This window comes from Lepus europaeus, chromosome 5, assembly GCF_033115175.1.
Source record: "Lepus europaeus isolate LE1 chromosome 5, mLepTim1.pri, whole genome shotgun sequence".
In the NCBI taxonomy this organism is placed as follows: domain Eukaryota; kingdom Metazoa; phylum Chordata; class Mammalia; order Lagomorpha; family Leporidae; genus Lepus; species Lepus europaeus.
This window is the reverse complement of record NC_084831.1, coordinates 21613035-21633273: the sequence shown is the minus strand read 5'-3', so window position 1 is coordinate 21633273 and position 20239 is coordinate 21613035. Positions and strand designations below refer to the sequence as shown.

The following is a 20239-nucleotide window of genomic DNA, read 5'->3' as shown; positions in this document are numbered from 1 at the left end:
TCAAGTCCCCACTGCTCTACTTCTGATCCAGCTCTCTGCCATGGCCTGGGAAAGCAGTGGAATATGGTCCAAGTTCTTGGGCCCCTGCACTCGTGTGGGAGACCTGGAAGAAGTTCTTGGCTCCTGGCTTCAGATAGCTGCAGCTCTGGCCGTTGCAGCCAACTGGGGAGTGAACCAGCAGATGGAAGACACCTCTCTCTCTCCCTTCCTCCCTCCCTCTCTCTCTCTCTGCCTCTCCTTCTCTTGTTGTGTAACTCTATCAAACAAATAAATAAATCTTTTTTTAAAAAAAAAAAAAGAAATTCTGTTTTTATGAACCAACAGAAAACAGAAAGAGACAGGAAATAAAAGTTACTTATTTCACTAAAGATATATAAAAGATCCAAAGGTTTGTTTTAAACTGACTGATAAGGCTATTCAATACCTTGAAAAGAAAAAAAAAATCCCAGTTTTAAAGCTGAAACCCACAACTGTATAAGGTTCAAAAACCTCACTTTATAAGACTTTTAAGAGTGCCCCTCCCAAGTTGGAGGGCTTCTCTGGCTACATGGCAGAATGCAATTTTCAATTATTTGAGAGGGTTTCCAACATCTGTTGCAACAAACATGGCTTCAGGTGCGTACCTTCTTTTGGAAAAAAAAAAAAAAAGAAAGAAACCAGGTTAAAGTTTTGCTTTTAATTAAAAAACAAAAACAAAACCCCTCCCACTCCTAAAGTGTGTGCTTCCTTTTATGACCTATTCTTCCTTTAAATCATTTGCAGTTTCCCTATGTTTTTCCTAGTGCAGTAAACAATGCAACCAAAGAAATAAAAACCAGGGTCCACTCTTGCCCCAAACGCTGAGGAGGGCCAAAGAGAAGGAATCACAGCATGGAAAATGGCCCAGCTCTAAATATACAAACAACATTTTTTTAAAAAAGAAAGAAAACAAAAGAAGCCCCCCAAGGACATTATTACTGACATTCCTGGTACATTTCCTATAATATAATGTTGTAGATAATGCTGCTTTCCCAGGGAGTCCAGCTCGCTCAGGAGGAGACATCTAGTTGGTGCCTCAGCAAAGGCGGGGGGTGTGGAGTCTTCCCTGCCAAGCCTACGGCTTTTTATGAGCTCAACATCTCACAGAAACATCTGTGGTATAAACGAATCGAAACGGGGAGGAAGGCAGGCAGGCACCTGTCACTGTTCTCCAAATCAGCCAAAAAGCTGAAGAGCGTGGGATCCAGGAGACAGATGCCGCTGGGAGTCGAAGGATGGCGGGGAGAACGAGAGGAAGCACCAAACGAGTGGCTGCTTTTGGTTCCAAAGCCAAATAATAATAATAATAAAGGCCCAGCAACCACGGCAGCTGATCTGGACAAGAACGCCTCTGCTCCTGAAGTCACCCTATAGAAACGCCAGCCCTGGGCCACACTCCCACGGCAGTCCCAGTCCCAGACCCAGAGCAACTTCCACCACGTCACAGTGTGCAGTGGTTGGACTGGTCCTAGTTCAGGAGGGTAAGTGCTTTGACAAAGCGAGGGGCAAGGTGGCTACCACCACGCAGACCAAAGTCACCTCGCTTCTACTTTCCCCACAGCCACAGGCTACTGCCTCACTGGCTCGGTGGGGATGTGCTCTTCCACTCATCACTGGCCTCCTCTCAGAGTCACGGCCATGGTAGCCTCAGAGATCTCAGGGGCACAGTCGCACCTCTAGAAGAAAGAAAATCCCCTTGCCCCATCTTCTTCAAAGCACCTGCCCTCTCAAGCGGCTGCTGGCATGCCACCTCCCTTCCAAGCAGAGTTTTGCTCTGGCCTCTGGGGGCCCCTTCCAGGATACAAAATAAAAGTGCCCTTCTGCATCCACATGCAAGTGGGTTGCCTTCCAGTGTCAGATCTGTGTTCCCGAGTTTGGTCAATACATCCTTAAAAGAATAAAACTACATGCGGACACAGACCGACTAGCCTGGAAGAGTTTCTAGTTATCTCAACAGCTCCCCTAAAAGCAATAACTTTCTTGGTATCAGGACACAGAGTGATCTGCTCTCAGCTTCTGAAAGGGTAGCTTGTTGCGTCCATTTTTCAGTGAGGGGGCAGAAGGAACCCAACATTTTCAGTAACAACAATGAGATTTTGTTTTAAACAACAAAAAAGAAGGATCCTATGTGGAAATGAATGGGACAATGATAAAAATAAACAAATAATTAAAATTCCAAACCAAAACGTATCTCCTGGCCCCTAGATACCCAGTCAGTCCTCCAAGACCACAATCTCCACATTGTGGACTTGATGCTGGTGTTCTTCCATCTCAGCCACAACTTTCTCCTCAGTCCTCAGCTCTGTCTCCAGGATGACCGCTTTGCCCTCAGTATCATCAGCCTCTGGGTCTGGGGCTGGGTCAATCTCAATGATGGTCTGCCCATCCTCTGAAGTGCTTTCAACAGCCTGGATTGCTGAGGTCAGGCCAGACTCCATGGCCACCAGCTCCACAGGGCTCACCATGGTGGTCATGTTGCCCAGGGGACTCCCATCCTGCATGGTGGCGGAGCTCAGCAGTGCCAAGCTCGAGGAAGGGTGGATGGTCACTGTGTCTGGTGAGTTGCTCTTGGCAGAGGAAACCACCGTGGCATAGCGGAAGAGCTGAGGGCCGGAAGGCAGTGTGTGCACAGTCACAGGACTGGAGCCCTGGCTGAGAGTGGCCACTGGAATATTGCCCATGGAAAACGACTGGCCCACAGGCGTGATGGTGATGGGGGAGAGGACTGTGAACTGAGGCTGCTGGACAGGAGGAGAGGGGCTCAGGACGGTGGTGGAGGCTGGCCGCTGGAGCCGGGGCCGTTTGGGAGGCTTAGGGGTGCTCACGGGCATCAGCACCACGTTCTGGACTGTCTGGGATTTCAGCCTGTGATCCTGAGCTTGCTTCTTCTGCTCTTCCAACTGGCGTTCCAAGTCTATGGGAAGAAAACAGACTTTGTATGGAGGGAATTATAATCTTGGGGAGAATACACTTGGAGTCAAGTCCTTGGGGTCTTGTCCTGATTCTGCCTCTGTCACAGATAAGTCACTTTTGTTTTTAAAATGAAGAAATTAGACTGGATGATTTAAAAATCTAATAATTTTTATTTTTAGTATAATTATAGGCAGGACAACAGTTCAGAATCCTTTGTTTTTCAATTTTTTAAAATTAATTTTGTTTGTATTTGAAAGAGAGAGAGAGAGGATGGGGAGGGGAGGGGAGAGGTGGAGAGGGGAGGGGAGGAGAAAGGGGGAGGAGGGGAGAGGAGGGCAGAGATCCTCCATACCCTGGTTCATTCCCCACATGCCACACATCCAGGGTTGGGCCAGATCAAAGCCAGGATCTCAGACTTCCATCTGGGTCTCCACATGGGTTTCAGGGACCCAAGTATTTGAGCCATTATTTGCTACCTCCCAGGACACTGGATGGGAAGTGTAAGATCCAGGTCTCAAACCAGACACTAGATATGGGCAACAGGTGTCCCAAGTGATGACTTAACTGCTATTCCAAACACCTACTCCCAGAATCTGAAGCTGAGATTACACCATAACCCAATCTAGCAGTCCCTCTGTCAACAAAATATAAACCAAGGGTGGACGATTGGTATAGTGGTTAACACACTGCCTAGGGGGCCGGCACTGTGGTATAGTGGGCTAAGCCTTTGCTTGCAGTACCAGCATCCTATATGAGCACTGGTTTGTGTCCTAGCTGCTCCTCTTCCAATCCAGCTCTCTGCTTATGGCTTGGGAAAGCAGCAAAAAGCCCAAGTGCTTGGGCCCCTGCACCTGCGTGGTAGACCCGGAAGAAGCTCTTGGCTCCTGGCTTCAGATCAGCCCAGCTCTGGCCATTGTGGCCATTTGGGGAATGAACCAGCAGACGGAAGACCTTTCTGTCTCTCCCTCTGCCTCTCAAATAAATAAATAAATAGTCACTGCTTGGGAGGCCTATGTCCCATATTGGAGTGTTTGGGTTTAAGTCCCAGCTCTATTCCTGATTTTGGTTTCCTGCTAATGTGTACCCTTGGAGGTAACGGGTGATGGTTCAAGTACTTGCGTCCCTGCCACCCATATGGGAGACCTGGATTGAGTGACCAGCTCCTTGCTTTGGTCTGGTCAAGCCCCAGCTGTAACAGGTATTTGGGGAGTGAATCAGCAGATAGGTAATCTCAGTCTCTCTCTTTCAAATAGATAAAATAAATGAAAGTTTTAAAAAATGTGAACCAAAGAAACTGCTTATAGCTTGAACATGCCCTGCATGGTCTATAAATGAAAATAAGGAATATCTGCCTAATCCTTTTGGAACTGCCATGGACTACAAAGAAGCTACCACAATGGCTAGTCTGAAATACAATGGTTCTCCAACTGCCTTCCAAGCAAGCTTACCTTGCTGCACTGGCTAAAAATCTTTGCTGATAATACAAATGGTCACAGTCTACTACTAGCCCAGAGAAGTCTATGCAAAGTTACAGAGGAAATCCCTAAGAATTATAGCACTGAGGGGCTGCTGTTGTGGCAAAGCAGGTTAAACTGCCACTTGTAACTCCAGCATTCCATATCAGAGTGAGGGTTAGAATTCTGATTCCAATCCAGCTTCCTGCTAATGTACGTGGGGAGGTAGTGGAATGTGGCACAAGTGTTTGGGCCCCTGTCACCCACATGGGAGGCCTGGATGGAGTTTCTGGCTTCTGGTTGTAGCCAGGTCCAGCCGTGGCTATTGCAGCCATTTTGGGAGTAAACTAGCAAGTGGAAGATTTCTCTCTCTCACTCTGCCTTTCAAATAAATAAATCAATCTAAAAAAATTTAACAATACCATTTAACCTTAAGCTTAGTCTTGGGAAACAGTTGAGAATGACATTTTAAAAAATATAGTAAAACAAACTGACTGCAACAAAATAAGTTACTGAAGGAAACTTGGAAAATTTAAATGTCACTCCTAGATAACTGTCCAGGTAAAGTACTGTGTTGCAACAAAATGTTATGTATATTGTAGCTAAAACTAAAAAGATAGTATGGACAGGGACCAAGAAGCCAACATTTCTAACAAAAAAACATTTTTCTGATGGTTTTTCCATGTGAAAGAAAAGCACTGAATTTAATGAAGATGACAGACAGAGTTCTACTCTAGCCTGCTCTGTCCAGTGTGATATGGCCCAGGCAAGTCATTTTTTCTCTCAGTTCCTCTACTGGGTCATCAGTAAAATATAAATTGTCAGTGCTGGCATTGTGGTGTAGTGGGTTGAGCTGCCACCTGCAGCGCTGGCATCCATCCCACCTGGGAGCCAGTTGGAGAACTGCCTGCTCCATTTCCCATCCAGCTCCCTGCTAATGGCCTGGGGAAGACAGTGGAAGATATCTCAGGTGCTTAGGCCCCTGCACCCAGGTGGGAGACCAGGAAGAAGCTCCTGGCTCCTGGCTTCGGTCTGGCCCAGTCATTGAGGTCACTGTGGTCCTTTGGTGAGTGAACCAGCAGATGGAACATCTCTCTCTGTGTCTCTCCCTCTCTCTTAACTCTGCCTTTCAAATAAAATAAATACACGTTTAAAAAAAAAATTCTCTCTTTCTTTCTGTGTCTCTCCTTCTCTGTAACTCTTTGAAATAAAAATAAATCTTTAGAAAAAAATGAATCCCCATCCTAGCATTCTTCGGAGGGTCAAAACTCAGTAAATGGAGTTTAAAATATAAACTAGGGTCCTAGGTTTGATAACTGACTCCAATTCCTGACTAGTCTCCTACTAATGCAGACGCTGGGAGGCAGTGGTGATGGCTCAAGGAAATTAGGTTCCTGACACCCATGTGGGAGACCTGTATTGAGTTCCAGGTCTTCCTGGCTGCAGCTTCAACTGGAAGCTGTTGAAGGTACAAGGTTAGTGAACTAGCAGATGAGAGCTTGCTTTGTCTTGTCTAGGTATAAAAATAAGCTTCAGGGCAGTTACTCACCTAGAACTTAAGATGCTGCTTGGGACACCCAGGTCCCAGATCAGAGTCCCTGGGTTTGTATCTTGATTCTGCTCTGATTCCAGCTTCTAACTAACGTGCATCCTTGGAGGTAGCAGGTGATAGCTCAGCTACTTGAGTTCCTGCCGCCCATGTGGAAGACCCAGATGGAACTCTGGACTCCTGACTTTCACCTGGCCCAGCACCTGCTGTTGCAGGCACGTGGCGAATTAATCAGTGGATAGATCTCTGTTTATCTCTTTGTCTTTCAAGTAAATAAATTAATCAAAAAAAATTTAAAGATAAGTTTAAAACACCTTAAATTATCCTTCTCTTGCCGAACGATCTTTCCTGTTGGCTTCATGACTAACTACATCACATTCTATATTATCCAAACACTGACAGTGCATACTTCTGACTTGATTTGTATGTTTCACCTGGCTTCCTGCCCCCAAAACCTTCTCTTGATTCTCTCCAGGGTCAAATGAAAACTCCATCATGGCTGGCGCCGCGGCTCAATAGGCTAATAATCCTCCGCCTGCAGCTTCGGCACACCGGGTTCTAGTTCCGGTCGGGGCATCGGATTCTGTCCCGGTTGCCCCTCTTCCAGGCCAGCTCTCTACTATGGCCCAGGAGTGCAGTGGAGGATGGCCCAAGTCCTTGGGCCCTGCACCCCATGGGAGACCAGGAGAAGCACCTGGCTCCTGCCTTCAGATCAGCGCGGTGCGCCGGCCACAGCATGCCAGCCACAGCACGCTGGCCGCGGCGGCCATTAGAGGGTGAACCAACGGCAAAAGGAAGACCTTTCTCTCTATCTCTCTCTTTCACTGTCCACTCTGCCTGTCAAAAACAAAAAACAAAAACCAAAAAAACTCTATCACACTCATTACACATTCTGTCAGACTCTTTGTGTTTCTTTCTGGATCTGCTTCCCCTTAGGTTTCTTGAAAAGACAGAGGCTACCTTACTCAATAATATATTTCTAAAACTCAGCTTGGAGACTAGTATAAAATATTTAATAGAAAATAATTACATTATCCATGTGCTCTGATTTCTGATTACCACAAATAATGGAGTAGGTGCTAAATTTATATCCACAAGAAGTAGTAGCAAAAATGTAAAAAAGATCCCGACATTTCTGGATTCATGGAGAAATAGCAGACACTTAATCCTCCACAGAACACAGAAGGAGGACCATGAGGCTGGCTGCTTTTCTCCTTTGTTTCCCACCACTCCTCACCTGCAGCTCTTTATTTTAAAAAACAAGATCTGATATCGTGAATTTTTTTTTAAAAATGTCAATCCCAGTGAAAGTCAACAAGGAAATGACAAAATCCAAGAATACTAGCATAATATTACCTAAGAAGAAAGACAACTCATACACACCTGTCAGAGTATAGAGAAACTGCTCTTCCCCTTGCTCTACTTGGTTCCTTCTGTTGTCCAAAACCTTCTTGACTGTGTCCATTAGGCCAAATGTATGTGCTACATTGTTGAGAACAGCGGCATCTATTTAAAATAAAAGACATGCTTGTAATGTTAAACCTTCCTTTTGTGCTATTAGTAAATATAACTCAGAGATTATGAGACTCTCTAACTGCATTTTAATAAATTTTTTACAAAGATTTATCACACGTAGAACTAACTGATTTAACTGTTATATCTTTGCAAGTCTTTACATATAAATCCGAAAAATAACATCTTGCAGCTGGTTGTAGGTTCTGACTTTAGTTTAGAAAACAGTCATGGGGGCAGGCATTGGGCACGGCAGTTAAGACGCCACTCGGGACACCAGCATCCCATACTGGAATGCATGGGTTCAAATCCTGGTTGTGCTTCAAGTTTCAGCTTTCTGCAAATGAATACCTGGGAGACACCCCTGGTTGTTGCAGGCATTGGGGAGTCAACCAGCTGATGGAAGAGCCATTTTTTCTCTCTCCCTTTCAAATAACAAATAAATAATTTAAAAATCTTTTATTTTAAGAGTTTTCTGGTGAGGTTTTTTTTTTTTTTTAAAAGATTTATTTCTTTATTTGAAAATCAGAGTTACACAGACAGGAGACAGAGATATATATATATATATATATATATATATATATATATATATCTTCCATTTGTTTGTTTACTCCCCAAATGGCTGCAACAACCGGGGCTGGGACAGGCCAAAGCCAGGAGTCAGGAGCAAGTTATCCCTGGTCTTCAACACTGGTGCAGGGGCCTAAGCACTTGGGCCATCTTCTGCTGCTTTCCCAGGCACATTAGCAATGAGCTGGATTGGAAGTGGAGCACTGGGTCTCAAACTGGCACCCATATGGGATGCCAGTGCCATAAGCAGCAGCTTTACCCACTATGCCACACACTGGCCCTAAGGGCTATAATCTTAGTTTTTAAAAATAAGAAAACATGGGGCTGGCACAGTGGCATAGCAGGTAGAGCCATCACCTGTGATGCATCCCAGGGGGCAGTGGTTCAAGAATTCCGACTGCTCCATTTCTGATCCAGCTCTCTGCTGTGGCCTGGGAAAGCAGTAGAGGATGGCCCAGTTCCTTGGGCCCCTGCACTCATGTGGGAGACCTGGAAGAAGCTCCTGGCTCCTGGTTTTGGATCAGTGCAGCTCCAGTTGTTGTGGCCATCTGGGGAGTAAACCAGCAGATGGAAGACCTCTCTCTCTCTCTCTCTCTCTCCCCCCCTCTCCTCTCCTCTCCTCTCTCTGTGTAACTCTTTCAAACAAATAAATAAATCTTTAAAAAAAATAAGAAAACATGGTCACTGTACTATATACAGTTAAATTTGAACTGGTTTTGCTATTCCCTATCTCTGTGACCTTGTGTAACTCATTTCACTGTTTTCTCATCTGAAACAAATGGGACTAATGGTACTCTGAAAAATAGATATGAAGATTAGAAATACCTTTTTTTTTTTTAACAGGCAGAGTGGACAGTGAGAGAGAGAGACAGAGAGAAAGGTCTTCCTTTGCCGTTGGTTCACCCTCCAATGGCCGCCAGGGCCGGCGCGCTGCGGCCGGCGCATCTCGCTGATCCAAAGCCAGGAGCCAGGTGCTTTTCCTGGTCTCCCATGGGATGCAGGGCCCAAGCACTTGGGCCATCCTCCACTGCACTCCCTGGCCATAGCAGAGAGCTGGACAGGAAGAGGGGCAACTGGGACAGAATCCGGCACCCCGACCGGGACTAGAACCCGGTGTGCCGGCGCCGCAAGGCGGAGGATTAGCCTAGTGAGCCGCGGCACCGGCCAGAAATACCATTTTAAGTTCCAAATACGGGGAGTGGTATACAATATTATATTAATTATATTAATAATATTATCTCTGCTCCCCACTATACAAAATATCTTCAGAGTTGTATTTGTGGTCATTACGTTCCTAACTAGGACCATTTCACTTATACTCCCTGTTGATAGTCATCTCACCAAGTTCTATGGTGTTTTTTTGTTTTATTTTATTTATTTTTCATTTTTTTTGAGAGGGAGAGACAAAAAGAAAGGTATTTCATCCTCTAGTTCACTCCCCAAATGGCCACAATTGCTGGAGCTGCGCCAATTCAAAGCCAGGAGCCAAGTGCTTCTTCCAGGTCTTCCACGTCGGTGCAGGAGCCCAAGCACTTGGGCCATCTTCCACTGCTTTTCCAGGCCACAGCAGAGAGCTGGTTGGAAGAGGAGCAGCTGGGACATGAACCGGTGCCTATATGGGATGCTGGCACTGCAGGTGGAGGCCTAGCCCACCATGCCACAGTGCGGGCCCCTTTTTTTTTGTTTTGTTTTTTGCTTTTTCAGCTCTATGGTTTTAAATATATACCTACTGAGAACTTCATATAGTTCTCTGGCCCTAACCTCTTTTCTACATTCCACATTCTTATTTTTAAGATTTATTTTACTTTATTTGGAAGGCAGAGTTTTATACACACACACACACACACACAGATCTTCTATCTGCTGGACAGATACACCACAGCGCTGGACCCACATTCATATTTCTGTCAAGCTGGAGTGCCAACTCCATCTGAAGGCCTTATAGTCATCTCAATTTGACAGGTAAAAAACTAATTTGGGGAGTTGAAGCCAGTGTCTCTCTCCCCCATTGTAAGACAATGTTGTGGGGTTGGCGCTGGGGCCCAGCCAGTCAAGCCATCCCCTGCAACACCAGCATCCTGACTGCTCTACCTCTGATCCCGCACCCTTGCTGATGCTCCTGGGAAAGCAGCAGAAGACAGCCCAAATCCCTGGACCCCTGCACCCACTTGGGAAATCTAGATGAAGATCCTGGCTCCTGGCTTCAGCCTGGCCCAGAGCTGTGGCCATTTCTGGAGTGAGCCAGCAGACAGAGGCTCTCTCTTTGTTTCTCTCTCTTTCTGTCTTTTCCCCTCTCTCTGTAACTCTGCCTTTCAAATAAACAAAACTAATTTTTTTAAGAAAGTTAGATTTTTATTTATTAAGATTTATTTTATTTATTTGAAAGAGAAAGTTCCAGAAAGAGGTAGAGCCAGAGAGAGAGGTTTTCTATCCCATCACTCCCAAATGATGCATGACCAGAGCTCAGCTGATCTGAAGCCAGGAGCCAGGAGCTTCCTCCTGGTTTCCCATGCAGGTGCAGGGACCCAAGCACCTGGGTCATCCTCCACTGCTTCCCCAGGCCCTAGCAGAGAGCAGGATTGGAAGAGGAGCAGCCGGGATTAGAACTGGTGCCCATATGGGATGCCGGCACTGCAGGAGGAGAATTAACCTACTGCACCACAGCGCTACTGTCCCCCCCCTCCCCAACCAGTGTTCTTTATCTCAGTAAATGCTATTACCACTCATAGCTCAGGCCAAAACTTTATGAGTAGTTCTAGATGTCTTTCTTTCTCTTTCGTCCTATATGCAATCCATCAGCAAGATTTGTCAGTTCCACATTCAAAATAGATCCCAATCTGAATACTTCTTTCCACGTCCACTGTACACCTCTCTTGCTGGGACTAAGTCCTTCAAGAATCTCCCAATTGGTCTTGTTATTTCTACTCTTGTCTCATCAACATTTTTTTTTTTTTTTTAATTTTTGACAGGCAGAGTGGACAGTGAGAGAGAGACAGAGAGAAAGGTCTTCCTGCCGGCGCCGCGGCTCACTAGGCTAATCCTCCGCCTAGCGGCGCCGGCACACCGGGTTCTAGTCCCGGTCTTCCTTTGCCGTTGGTTCACCCTCCAATGGCCGCCACGGCTGGCGCACTGTGGCCGGCACACTGCGCTGATCCCAAGGCAGGAGCCAGGTGCTTCTCCTGGTCTCCCATGGGATGCAGGGCCCAAGCACTTGGGCCATCCTCCACTGCACTCCCGGGCCACAGCAGAGAGCTGGACAGGAAGAGGGGCAACTAGGACAGAATCCGGTGCCCCGACCGGGACTAGAACCTGGTGTGCCAGCGCCGCAAGGCGGAGGATTAGCCTAGTGAGCCGTGGCGCCAGCCATATCTAGTGTATTTTAAAAACTTTTTAATTTAAATTATTATTATTATTATTTTGACAGGCAGAGTGGATAGTGAGAAGAGAGAGACAGAGAGAAAGGTCTTCCTTTTTGCCGTTGGTTCACCCTCCAGTGGCCGCTGCGGCCGGCGCATCTCGCTGATCCAAAGCCAGGAGCCAGGTGCTTCTCCTGGTCTCCCATGTGGGTGCAGGGCCCAAGCACTTGGGCCATCCTCCACTACCTTCCCGGGCCATAGCAGAGAGCTGGCCTGGAAGAGGGGCAACCAGGATAGAATCCGGCGCCCCAACCGGGTCTAGAACCCGGTGTGCGGGCGCCGCAAGGTGGAGGATTAGCCTGTTAAGCTACGGTGCCAGCCTTAAATTATTTTTAATTATTTAAAGGGCAGGGAGACAGAGACAGAATGAGATTTCCAATCACTGGTTCATTCCCCAAATGATTCAACAGCCAGGGCACATATGGGATGCCAGAATCGCAGGTGGCAGCTTTACCCTCTATGCTACAACACTGGCCCCAAAATGAAGCTATTAATAACCACACCTCATAGTTGTTATAATGCTAACAGGACCTCCCTGTATTCAATAAATGACCACTATTGTTAGGAATAGTGCACCTACCTGTGACCTGGAAAGGAGCCTGGATGAGCCGCTGCTGAACTCCCCTGAGCAGCTCCTCTATTTCCTTCTGTATATTGCAGACAACCTCTTCCATCAGCCCTACGTCAGCTATTCCTTTCCAGAACATCAAAGTGTCCTCTGGCACAAGAGGAATAAGACAAGGTAAGTAAAGGATGCCACACCTCTACAATGTTACATGTAAAATCAGTTCAGTTCCAAAGGCTTTCTTGTCAGCCATTTCTGAGAAAAGGGAAGGAGTCTGGAACACTAACTGCCTCCCTAAGTTGATACCTAATTGCCTCAATTTGTCATGGCTCTTGTTACAAGAACAATATCTTCCTCCAACAAAGGTATTAAATATTAAGCAAACATTAAACATTTATCACTATTTAATTAAATTTAAATTTAATTTAAAATTGGATAATATTCAATATTATACAAGTTAAAGAATGCAGACATTAAGTTAAATATTAATTAAGAGATGTACTTCCCATCATCCTATACTTGAGGAAACAACACAGCTGGGATAGGTACAGTGATAGCTTGCTGAGGATGGGGACGATGTCTTTTCATCTGTGTACCTAGTGGCTAACACCTAGCAACAGCGCCAACTAAAAATAGGTAACAATACTTACTGAATTAATTAATAAGTTAAAGTAATTTTTAAAAATGAATATGAAGATAATAATGAAGGTTCATCTTAGAGGGATGATTTCCTCTAATGAATCATCATTAATCACCATCCTGTCATGCTGCCTGCTACCAGTTTTTCCTTCTAACCCTTAAAAGCCTGGTGTAGCTAAGAAATGTGAGAGGCAATCTGACTGTATGAAAAGCACAGATGACAGGGGCAAACAGTGCAATTCAGCTCTGACGCTTCTTGGTTGTACAACTGTTCTAAGCTAAGGCAAATGACTGAACCTTCTTGAATCCTGATTTCTTCACAAAAATGTGACTTTGTAAGGCTGTTGCATGGATTAGAACAAAAGGTTTGTGGCTATAGTTAGTATTCACATTCATGAGAAAGACCATGAAAGTAATCAAGAGATCTGTGTCCATAATCACGATGGCAGTAAGAGTCACAAAACCAGCAAGGCATCCAAGCCCCATAGAAAGTACCTGAGATTTCCTCTGAGTCTTTCTTTACACCCTCCTCTGTGGCCATGGTAACAGCAGCAGTGAGAGCAGAGTTCCACTCCAGCCCTGCCTCTTCCATGCTCTCTTCTGAGATGGCAATCTGTGTGATGCTACCTAGAAGTAGTCCACTAGAGGTGAGGCCAGGAAACTCTATTAAAAAAAATCACAGCTATCTTCTGTTCTCATACTCATAGCCACAGAAATAAAATTAGACTTCTAGGTGAAGATCTTCTAAAGAAATCCTTCCTTCCAAAAAAAAAAAAGAAAACAAAACAAAAAACAAAAAACTTTCTGATTTTTTTCTCTACAAAGGGAAAGCAGAGAAATGGAGAACAACAGCAACAAAAAAATTAGGTAATAAATTCATCAATAGATGTACAGAAGCAAAAAACCCATTTGCTATCAATTGCATACCAAGATCTAAAACAAAGAGAATTGAGAAAAATCAAACTGATCTAGGCAGCAGTACAGACAAGTGTGGAATCTACACTTGAGCATACCAATAAACAAGCAAAGCAATATCAATATGGATAATCAAGTAAAGGAGTACTGGTCAAATAAAAAGGAAGCAAATAATTTCACAACATTTTTTACTTTTCAAGTGAAAACGTCAAGGGTCCAAAAACTGAAACTGGTAGATATTTGTACATACTTTACTGAAAGGGGTTTAGGTTCCAAGAGATTAGTTTCTACTCATCCAGTGGTAACCCACAGAATATTAGAGTTAACCAAAAGAAAACTCAAGAGGTCATTTTTAAAGCACAGTTTTCCCCTATCCTTTCAGATTCTGTAGCATTCTTGTGACTGTCAGGCACACTTGTAAATCTTACGACAACAGATAAAACACATTTTACCAAACTGGTAAGTCTCCAGCTGGACTAACTGAAGCCTTCATAATAATCTCCCACCCGGGTCCACCTTTCCTGTATGGTAGGGAGCCCCATCCCAAGGTCCTGACCATATTGACTTGAACATGTGCCCATCTTGTTTCTTCTGTGAGGAAGCCACAGCTTTGTAATCTGGCATTAGTCCAGAGCACTCCAAGCCTTATAATAAGGTCTCCACAATCTAGCCCAGCCAATGATACACTGTCTTTGACAAAGCAAAGATTCATCATTGTAGTCTACCTTGAGCACTACCAGAGCAAAAGATTTTCAAAACAGTCTAATTTCAACCATGATATGCCAAGTAAGACTACTGAATAAGCATTCTAACTACTGACCCATCTTTCTAATGCTTAACCATGCTTTGTAAGAAAGAAATAAGGAACACTCATCTGGGAGAAATTGAAGAGCTCTGTTTCCAAAGCATGGAATCCCACCCTACACTACCATACCTTACAAGGCCCGTCAAGGCTCCCAAGATTTGAAACTAAAAAACACAATGGAGAAATGAAGGGGAAAGTGCTGCTCAGAAACACAGTGGGTTTTCAGGTGGTTTCCTACCCCCTACCATCAGCCGAAGTGGGTGTCTGCACCACACTTGTCTGCTGTCCTGGCACTGGAGCTCTTGCACTGCTGATCAGAAGATCAAATTTGGTGCTTCTGCAGGTATTGGAGCAAACTTTGTCGTGCTGGTAAAAATCAATCTGTCCAGAGTCCATCATTTTCCTGTGCAAAGGGAGACAAGAAGTACAGTTCACCCTGTACCTCATCTACAGAGACAAAGAGGGACAACAGGGCTGAGTTCACTCTCTCAATTAGTGAAACCTAATAGTATTAGAAATCATTAGGTTGCAAAACTTTTAATTGGGACTATAAACTTTTCATTGGTCCTGTCTGCTTCTCTCTCAAGTTTACTCATTATGAGCACTCGTTTCCACTGCCCACTATCTCCAATCTCAGGTATACACTCCTGATAGATAGCAGCTAAGTTTCCCTACTGAAACCAAACTTGAAAGGAGAAAAAACCAGCTCATATCCCAGCACAACTGAGAAACACCAGAGGGAAATTAGAATTTTGTGATGAGATTCTGTTATATTAGTTTTCTAAACCAACAAAATCTGATACCATGCTTAGAAACATGCAGATTCAGCAGATGTCTTTCCATTTACAATAACAAAAAAAGGTAACAACTCTCAGAAATACAGAGCAAAGTTGATTACGTTAACCCCACCGCCTCCCCTCTGGAAAATGTCCTCATAACTGCACGTACAAGATACTTGCAAAAACCACGGAGTATTTTAATTATAGTAAACTTTGTGTTATGTCACTTGGCTTTGATTAAAGATGAAAATTCATTATTATTATTATTATTTTTTTGACAGGCAGAGTGGATAGTGAGAGAGAGACAAAGAGAAAGGTCTTCCTTTTTGCCGTTGGTTCACCCTCCAATGGCCGCTGCGGCCAGCGCATCTCACTGATCCGAAGGCAGGAGCCAGGTGCTGCTCCTGGTCTCCCATGCGGGTGAAGGGCCCAAAGACTTGGGCCATCCTCCACTGCCTTCCCAGGCCATAGCTGGCCTGGAAGAGGGGCAACCGGGATAGAATCCGGCGCCCCGACCGGGACTAGAACCCGGTGTGCCGGCGCCGCAAGGCAGAGGATTAGCCCGTTAAGCCACGGCGCCGGCCAAAGATGAAAATTTTAATCATTCTAATTCCTTATTACATATGGGGAAAACGCATACGCTTGTGTTTCTGGGCAGACAAAACAGGCTAAGAGCAGCGCAAATGAAAGAAGTATTCCTCCCCAATTTCATTCAGCTGTTGATTTCTGCATTCAAATTATCTGAACACAATGTTTTAAAAAATATTTATGTGTCTCTGATGAAAAAAACAATACATGAAGAAAACATTTAACAATTTCTGTGGAAAATGCAAAAAAACTATAAAGAAAACAAATGCCCTTAAACAACAAAATCCCAGGGATGAGTGTCTGGCATAGAGGTTACAATGCCGCTTGGGACGACCACATTCCGTATCTGAGAGCCTGGGTTTGAGTCCCAGCTCTGCTCCTGATTCCAGCTTCCTGACAATGCAGATCCAGGAAGGCAGAGCCAATGCCAAGCTGGACGTGTGCCACCTATGTGGGAGACTCAGATCAAGCTCCCAGATCCTAGTTTTGACCTTGCATACCCCTGCCTGTTGTGTGCATTTGGGGAGTCAACAGATAGATGGGAGATTTCTCTTTCTCTTATAAAAATAAATAAATAATTTTTTTAAACATCCCATAATAGGAGGCCAGTATTGGGGCACAGCAGGTAAAGCTATCTGTGATGCTGCCAAGCCATAGGGGTGCCAGTTCAAGTCCTGACTGCTCCACCTCCGATCCAGCTCCCTGCTAAAGGCCTGGGAAAAGCAGCTAAAGATGGCTCAAGTGCTTGAGCCACTGACACCCATGTGAGAGACTCAGAAGTGCCTGGCTCCTGGTTTCAGCTTGTCTCCATCAAAGCAGATGACAATATTCACCGTAAGAAATAATGCTGCAGCCGGCACCATGGCTTAACAGGCTAATCCTCTGCCTTGCGGCGCCGGCACACCAGTTTCTAGTCCCGGTTGGGGCGCTGGATTCTATCCCGGTTGCCCCTCTTCCAGGCCAGCTCTCTGCTATGGCCTGGGAAGGCAGTGGAGGATGGCCCAAGTGCTTGGCCCCTGCACCCGCATGGGAGACCAGGAGAAGCACCTGGCTCCTGGCTTTGGATCAGCACAATGCACCGGCTGCAGCGGCCACTGGAGGGTAAACCAACGGCAAAAAAGAAGACCTTTCTCTCTGTCTCTCTCTCTCACTATCCACTCTGCCTGTCCAAAAAAAAAAAAAAAAAGATCTCTCTCTGTCTCTCCCTCTCTGTTTGTAACTCTACCTCTCAAGTAAATAAAGTCTTAAAAAAAAAAAAAGAAATAATGTTGCAATAAACATCTTTATGCTGGAATTTCTTTAAATATACAGATTTTTCTTATAGAGTTTCCTCTAAAAAAATTTCTTGGGGCCGGCGCTGTGGCATAGCAGGTAAAGCTGCTGCCTGCAGTGCCGGTATCCCATATGAGCAGTGGTTAGAGACTCAGCTGCTTCACTTCCAATCCAGCTCCCTGCCGTGGCCTAAGAAAGCAGTAGAGGATGACCCAAGTCCTTGGGCCCCTGCACCAATGTGGGAGACCCAGAAGAAGCTCCTAGCTGCGGGCTTCGGTTTGGCCCAACTCCAGCTATTGCGGCTAACTAGGGAGTGAACCAACGGATGGAAGACCTCTCTCTCTGTGTAACTCTTTTCAAGTAAAATAAATAAATCTTTTTTTTTTTTTTTTTTTTTTTTTTTGACAGGCAGAGTGGACAGTGAGAGAGAGACAGAGAGAAAGGTCTTCCTTTGCCGTTGGTTCACCCTCCAATGGCCGTCGCGGTAGTGCGCTGCGGCCGGCGCACCGCGCTGTTCCGATGGCAGGAGCCAGGTGCTTATCCGGTCTCCCATGGGGTGCAGAGCCCAAGCACTTGGGCCATCCTCCACTGTACTCCCTGGCCACAGCAGAGAGCTGGCCTGGAAGAGGGGCAACCGGGACAGGATCGGTGCCCCGACCGGGACTAGAACCTGGTGTGCCGGCGCCGCAAGGTGGAGGATTAGCCTGTTGAGCCACGGCGCTGGCCTAAATAAATCTTTTAAAAAATAAAATTTTTAAGACAAAAGATTTTTTTATTTTGATAGGCAGAGTTAGAGAGTGAGAGAGAGAGAGACAGAGAGAGAGTTATAGACAGTGAGAGAGAGACAGAGAGAAAGGTCTTCCTTCCGTTGGTTCACTCCCCTAATGGCCACCATGGCCGGCGCTGTGCCGATCTGAAGCCAGGAGCCGGGTACTTCCTCCCAGTCTCCCATGTGGGTGCAGGGCCCAAGTACTTGGGCCATCCTCTGCTGCCCTCCCGGGCCACAGCAAAGAGCTGGACTGGAAGAGGAGCAACCAGGACTAGTACCCAGCACCCCAACCAGGCCTAGAACCCGAGGTGCTGGTGCCACAGGCGGAGAATTAGCCAAGTGAGCCACGGCACCGGCCAAGACAAAAGATGTTTTTAAAAGGGCAAGCATTCAGCTTCACAGTTAAGATACTTACATCCCAGGGACACATGTGGCACAGTGGTTAAGATGCTGGTTGGGACACCTGCATCCCATGTCAGAGTGCCTTCCACTTCAGATCCAGCTTCCTAGTGATGGGAACCCTGATGGCAGCAAGTGGTGGCTCAGGTACTTGGGTTTCTGCCACCCACATGAGAAACTAGATTTCAGTTCTGGGCTCCTGACTTCAACTGGCCCAGACCTGGCTATTCCATGTACATGTACACGTACATGTACATGGTGGGTAAGCCAGTGAGTGGAAGATCTTTCCTTCTTTCTCTCTGCCCATCTCTCTTCTGTCTCTCTGCTCTTCAAATAAAATTAATTAATTAATTAATTTTTTAAAAAGACATTCACATCCCTTAGTGGAGTACCTGGATTCAATTACCAATTCCACAGTCCATCTTCCTGCTAACGCAGACACTGGGAGGCAGCAATTATGGCTCACATAATTGGATTTCTGACACCCACATGGGAGATCTGGAATGAGTTCCTGGCTCTGGGGGCAAGGTTTTGGCACAGCAGTTACGGTATCCCTTGGGATGCCTACATCCCATATGGGAGTTCAAGTCCCAGCTCTGCTCCTAAGATTCCAGCTTTCTGTTAATGTGCAGCCCAGGAGGCAGCAGGCGTAAGTGGGTCCCTGCCACTCATGTGGGAGACCCAGACTGAGTTCCCAGCTCCTGGCTTCAGGGCAGCCCACTTCCAGATATTGCCTGCATTTGGAGAGTGAATCAGTACATGGGAGCACAGTCTGTGTGTCTATCTCTATCTCTCTTTCAAAAGAATAAAGTGAAAAAAAATTTTTTAATAAATGAGCCCCAGATTGTGTTAAAAAAAAAAAAAAAAAAAGGCCCACCCTAGAGCCAGCCATTGCAGGCATCTGAGAAGTCAACCAGTAGAAGAGAGCTCACTCAGTCTATCTGTCTGCTTTTCAAATAAAAATTTATGAAGAAAAGACGTTTTTGGGGGTGCCATTGTGGTATAGCAGGTTAAGCCACTACCTTTGATGCCACATTCCATATTGACACACTAGTTTGAGTGCTGGGGCAGCTCTGCTTCTGGTCCCAGTACCCGCTAATGTACCTGAGAAAAGCAACAAAGGATGGCCCAACGAGTTGAGCCCCTGCCACTCACATGGGAGACCTGGATAGAGTTTCTGCTCTTGGGTTAGCCCTGGCTCAGCCATGGCTGTTGCGGGCATTTGGGGAGTTAACCAGTGGAAGCAAGATCTCTCAATATCAACCTCTCATTCTCTCACTCTCATTCTGCCTAAACTACATCTAAAAAACAACAACAACAACAACAACAAAAAAGCAAAGAAAAGATGTGTTAAGGCTCTAAATATATGTTTTATGGAAAGCTTTTCATTCTGTTAGGTCCAGAACTTTTCATTTTTAACCACATTTTAAAATTTTCTAGGGGCTGGCCTAGGCGCAGCAGGTTAAAGCCCTGGCCTGAAGCGCCAGCATCCCATATAGGCACCGGTTCGAGACCCAACTGCTCCACTTCCGATCCAGCTCTCTGCGATGGCCTGGGAAAGCAGTAGGAGATGGCCCAAGTTTTTGGGCCCCTGCATCCGTGTGGGAGACCCGAAAGAAGCTCCTGGCTCCTGGTTTCAGATTGGCTCAGCTCTGGCCATTGCAGCCATCTGGAGAGTGAACCAGCGATTGAAGACCTCTCTCTCTCTCTCTCTCTCTCTCTCTGTGCCTCTCCTTCTCTCTCTGTGAAACTCTTTCAAATAAATAAAGAAATCTTTTTAAAAAAATTTTCTATCATTTGTTGAATGCTCAACAAATATCAAGTAAGCTTGCTTTAAAAAAAAAAAAGAAAAGAAAAAGAAGAAAAATACATGTAAGCTTATTGCATGCCAAGGGTTAGGATAGGGGATCTGACGTAATTCTGAGTTTATATCTGTGGCACAGTGATGACAAGGATTGTACTCATTATGTATAATTGTTATTTATTAACAACACTCTTCTACTGATCTCCCTGGATTTGTCAGTTAGCCTACACTTCTCCATGTTTATTATGCACAGCCCTGCCTCTGCTTGTTGA

The 20239-nt window shown here is 45.5% G+C and overlaps 1 protein-coding gene across 11 annotated transcripts in view; it reads right to left on the bottom strand.

Annotated features, from left to right (window-relative positions):
• Positions 1-427: 427 nt before the first annotated feature.
• Positions 428-20239, bottom strand: part of GMEB1 (glucocorticoid modulatory element binding protein 1) — a 45055-nt gene continuing 25243 nt past the window's right edge. For 8 of the 11 annotated variants that reach the window (XM_062190794.1, XM_062190798.1, XM_062190793.1 and 5 more), the window contains exons 6-10: positions 14602-14759; positions 13132-13299; positions 12013-12150; positions 7318-7440; positions 428-2932 (exon numbers count right to left, since the gene is read on the bottom strand). In XM_062190794.1, the coding sequence (XP_062046778.1) occupies positions 2232-2932; positions 7318-7440; positions 12013-12150; positions 13132-13299; positions 14602-14759 (1288 nt within the window). In that variant the 3' untranslated portion in view covers positions 428-2231. The remainder of the gene's footprint in view (positions 2933-7317; positions 7441-12012; positions 12151-13131; positions 13300-14601; positions 14760-20239) is intronic. The other 3 variants (XM_062190800.1, XM_062190799.1, XM_062190801.1) reach the window with 3 other exon arrangements.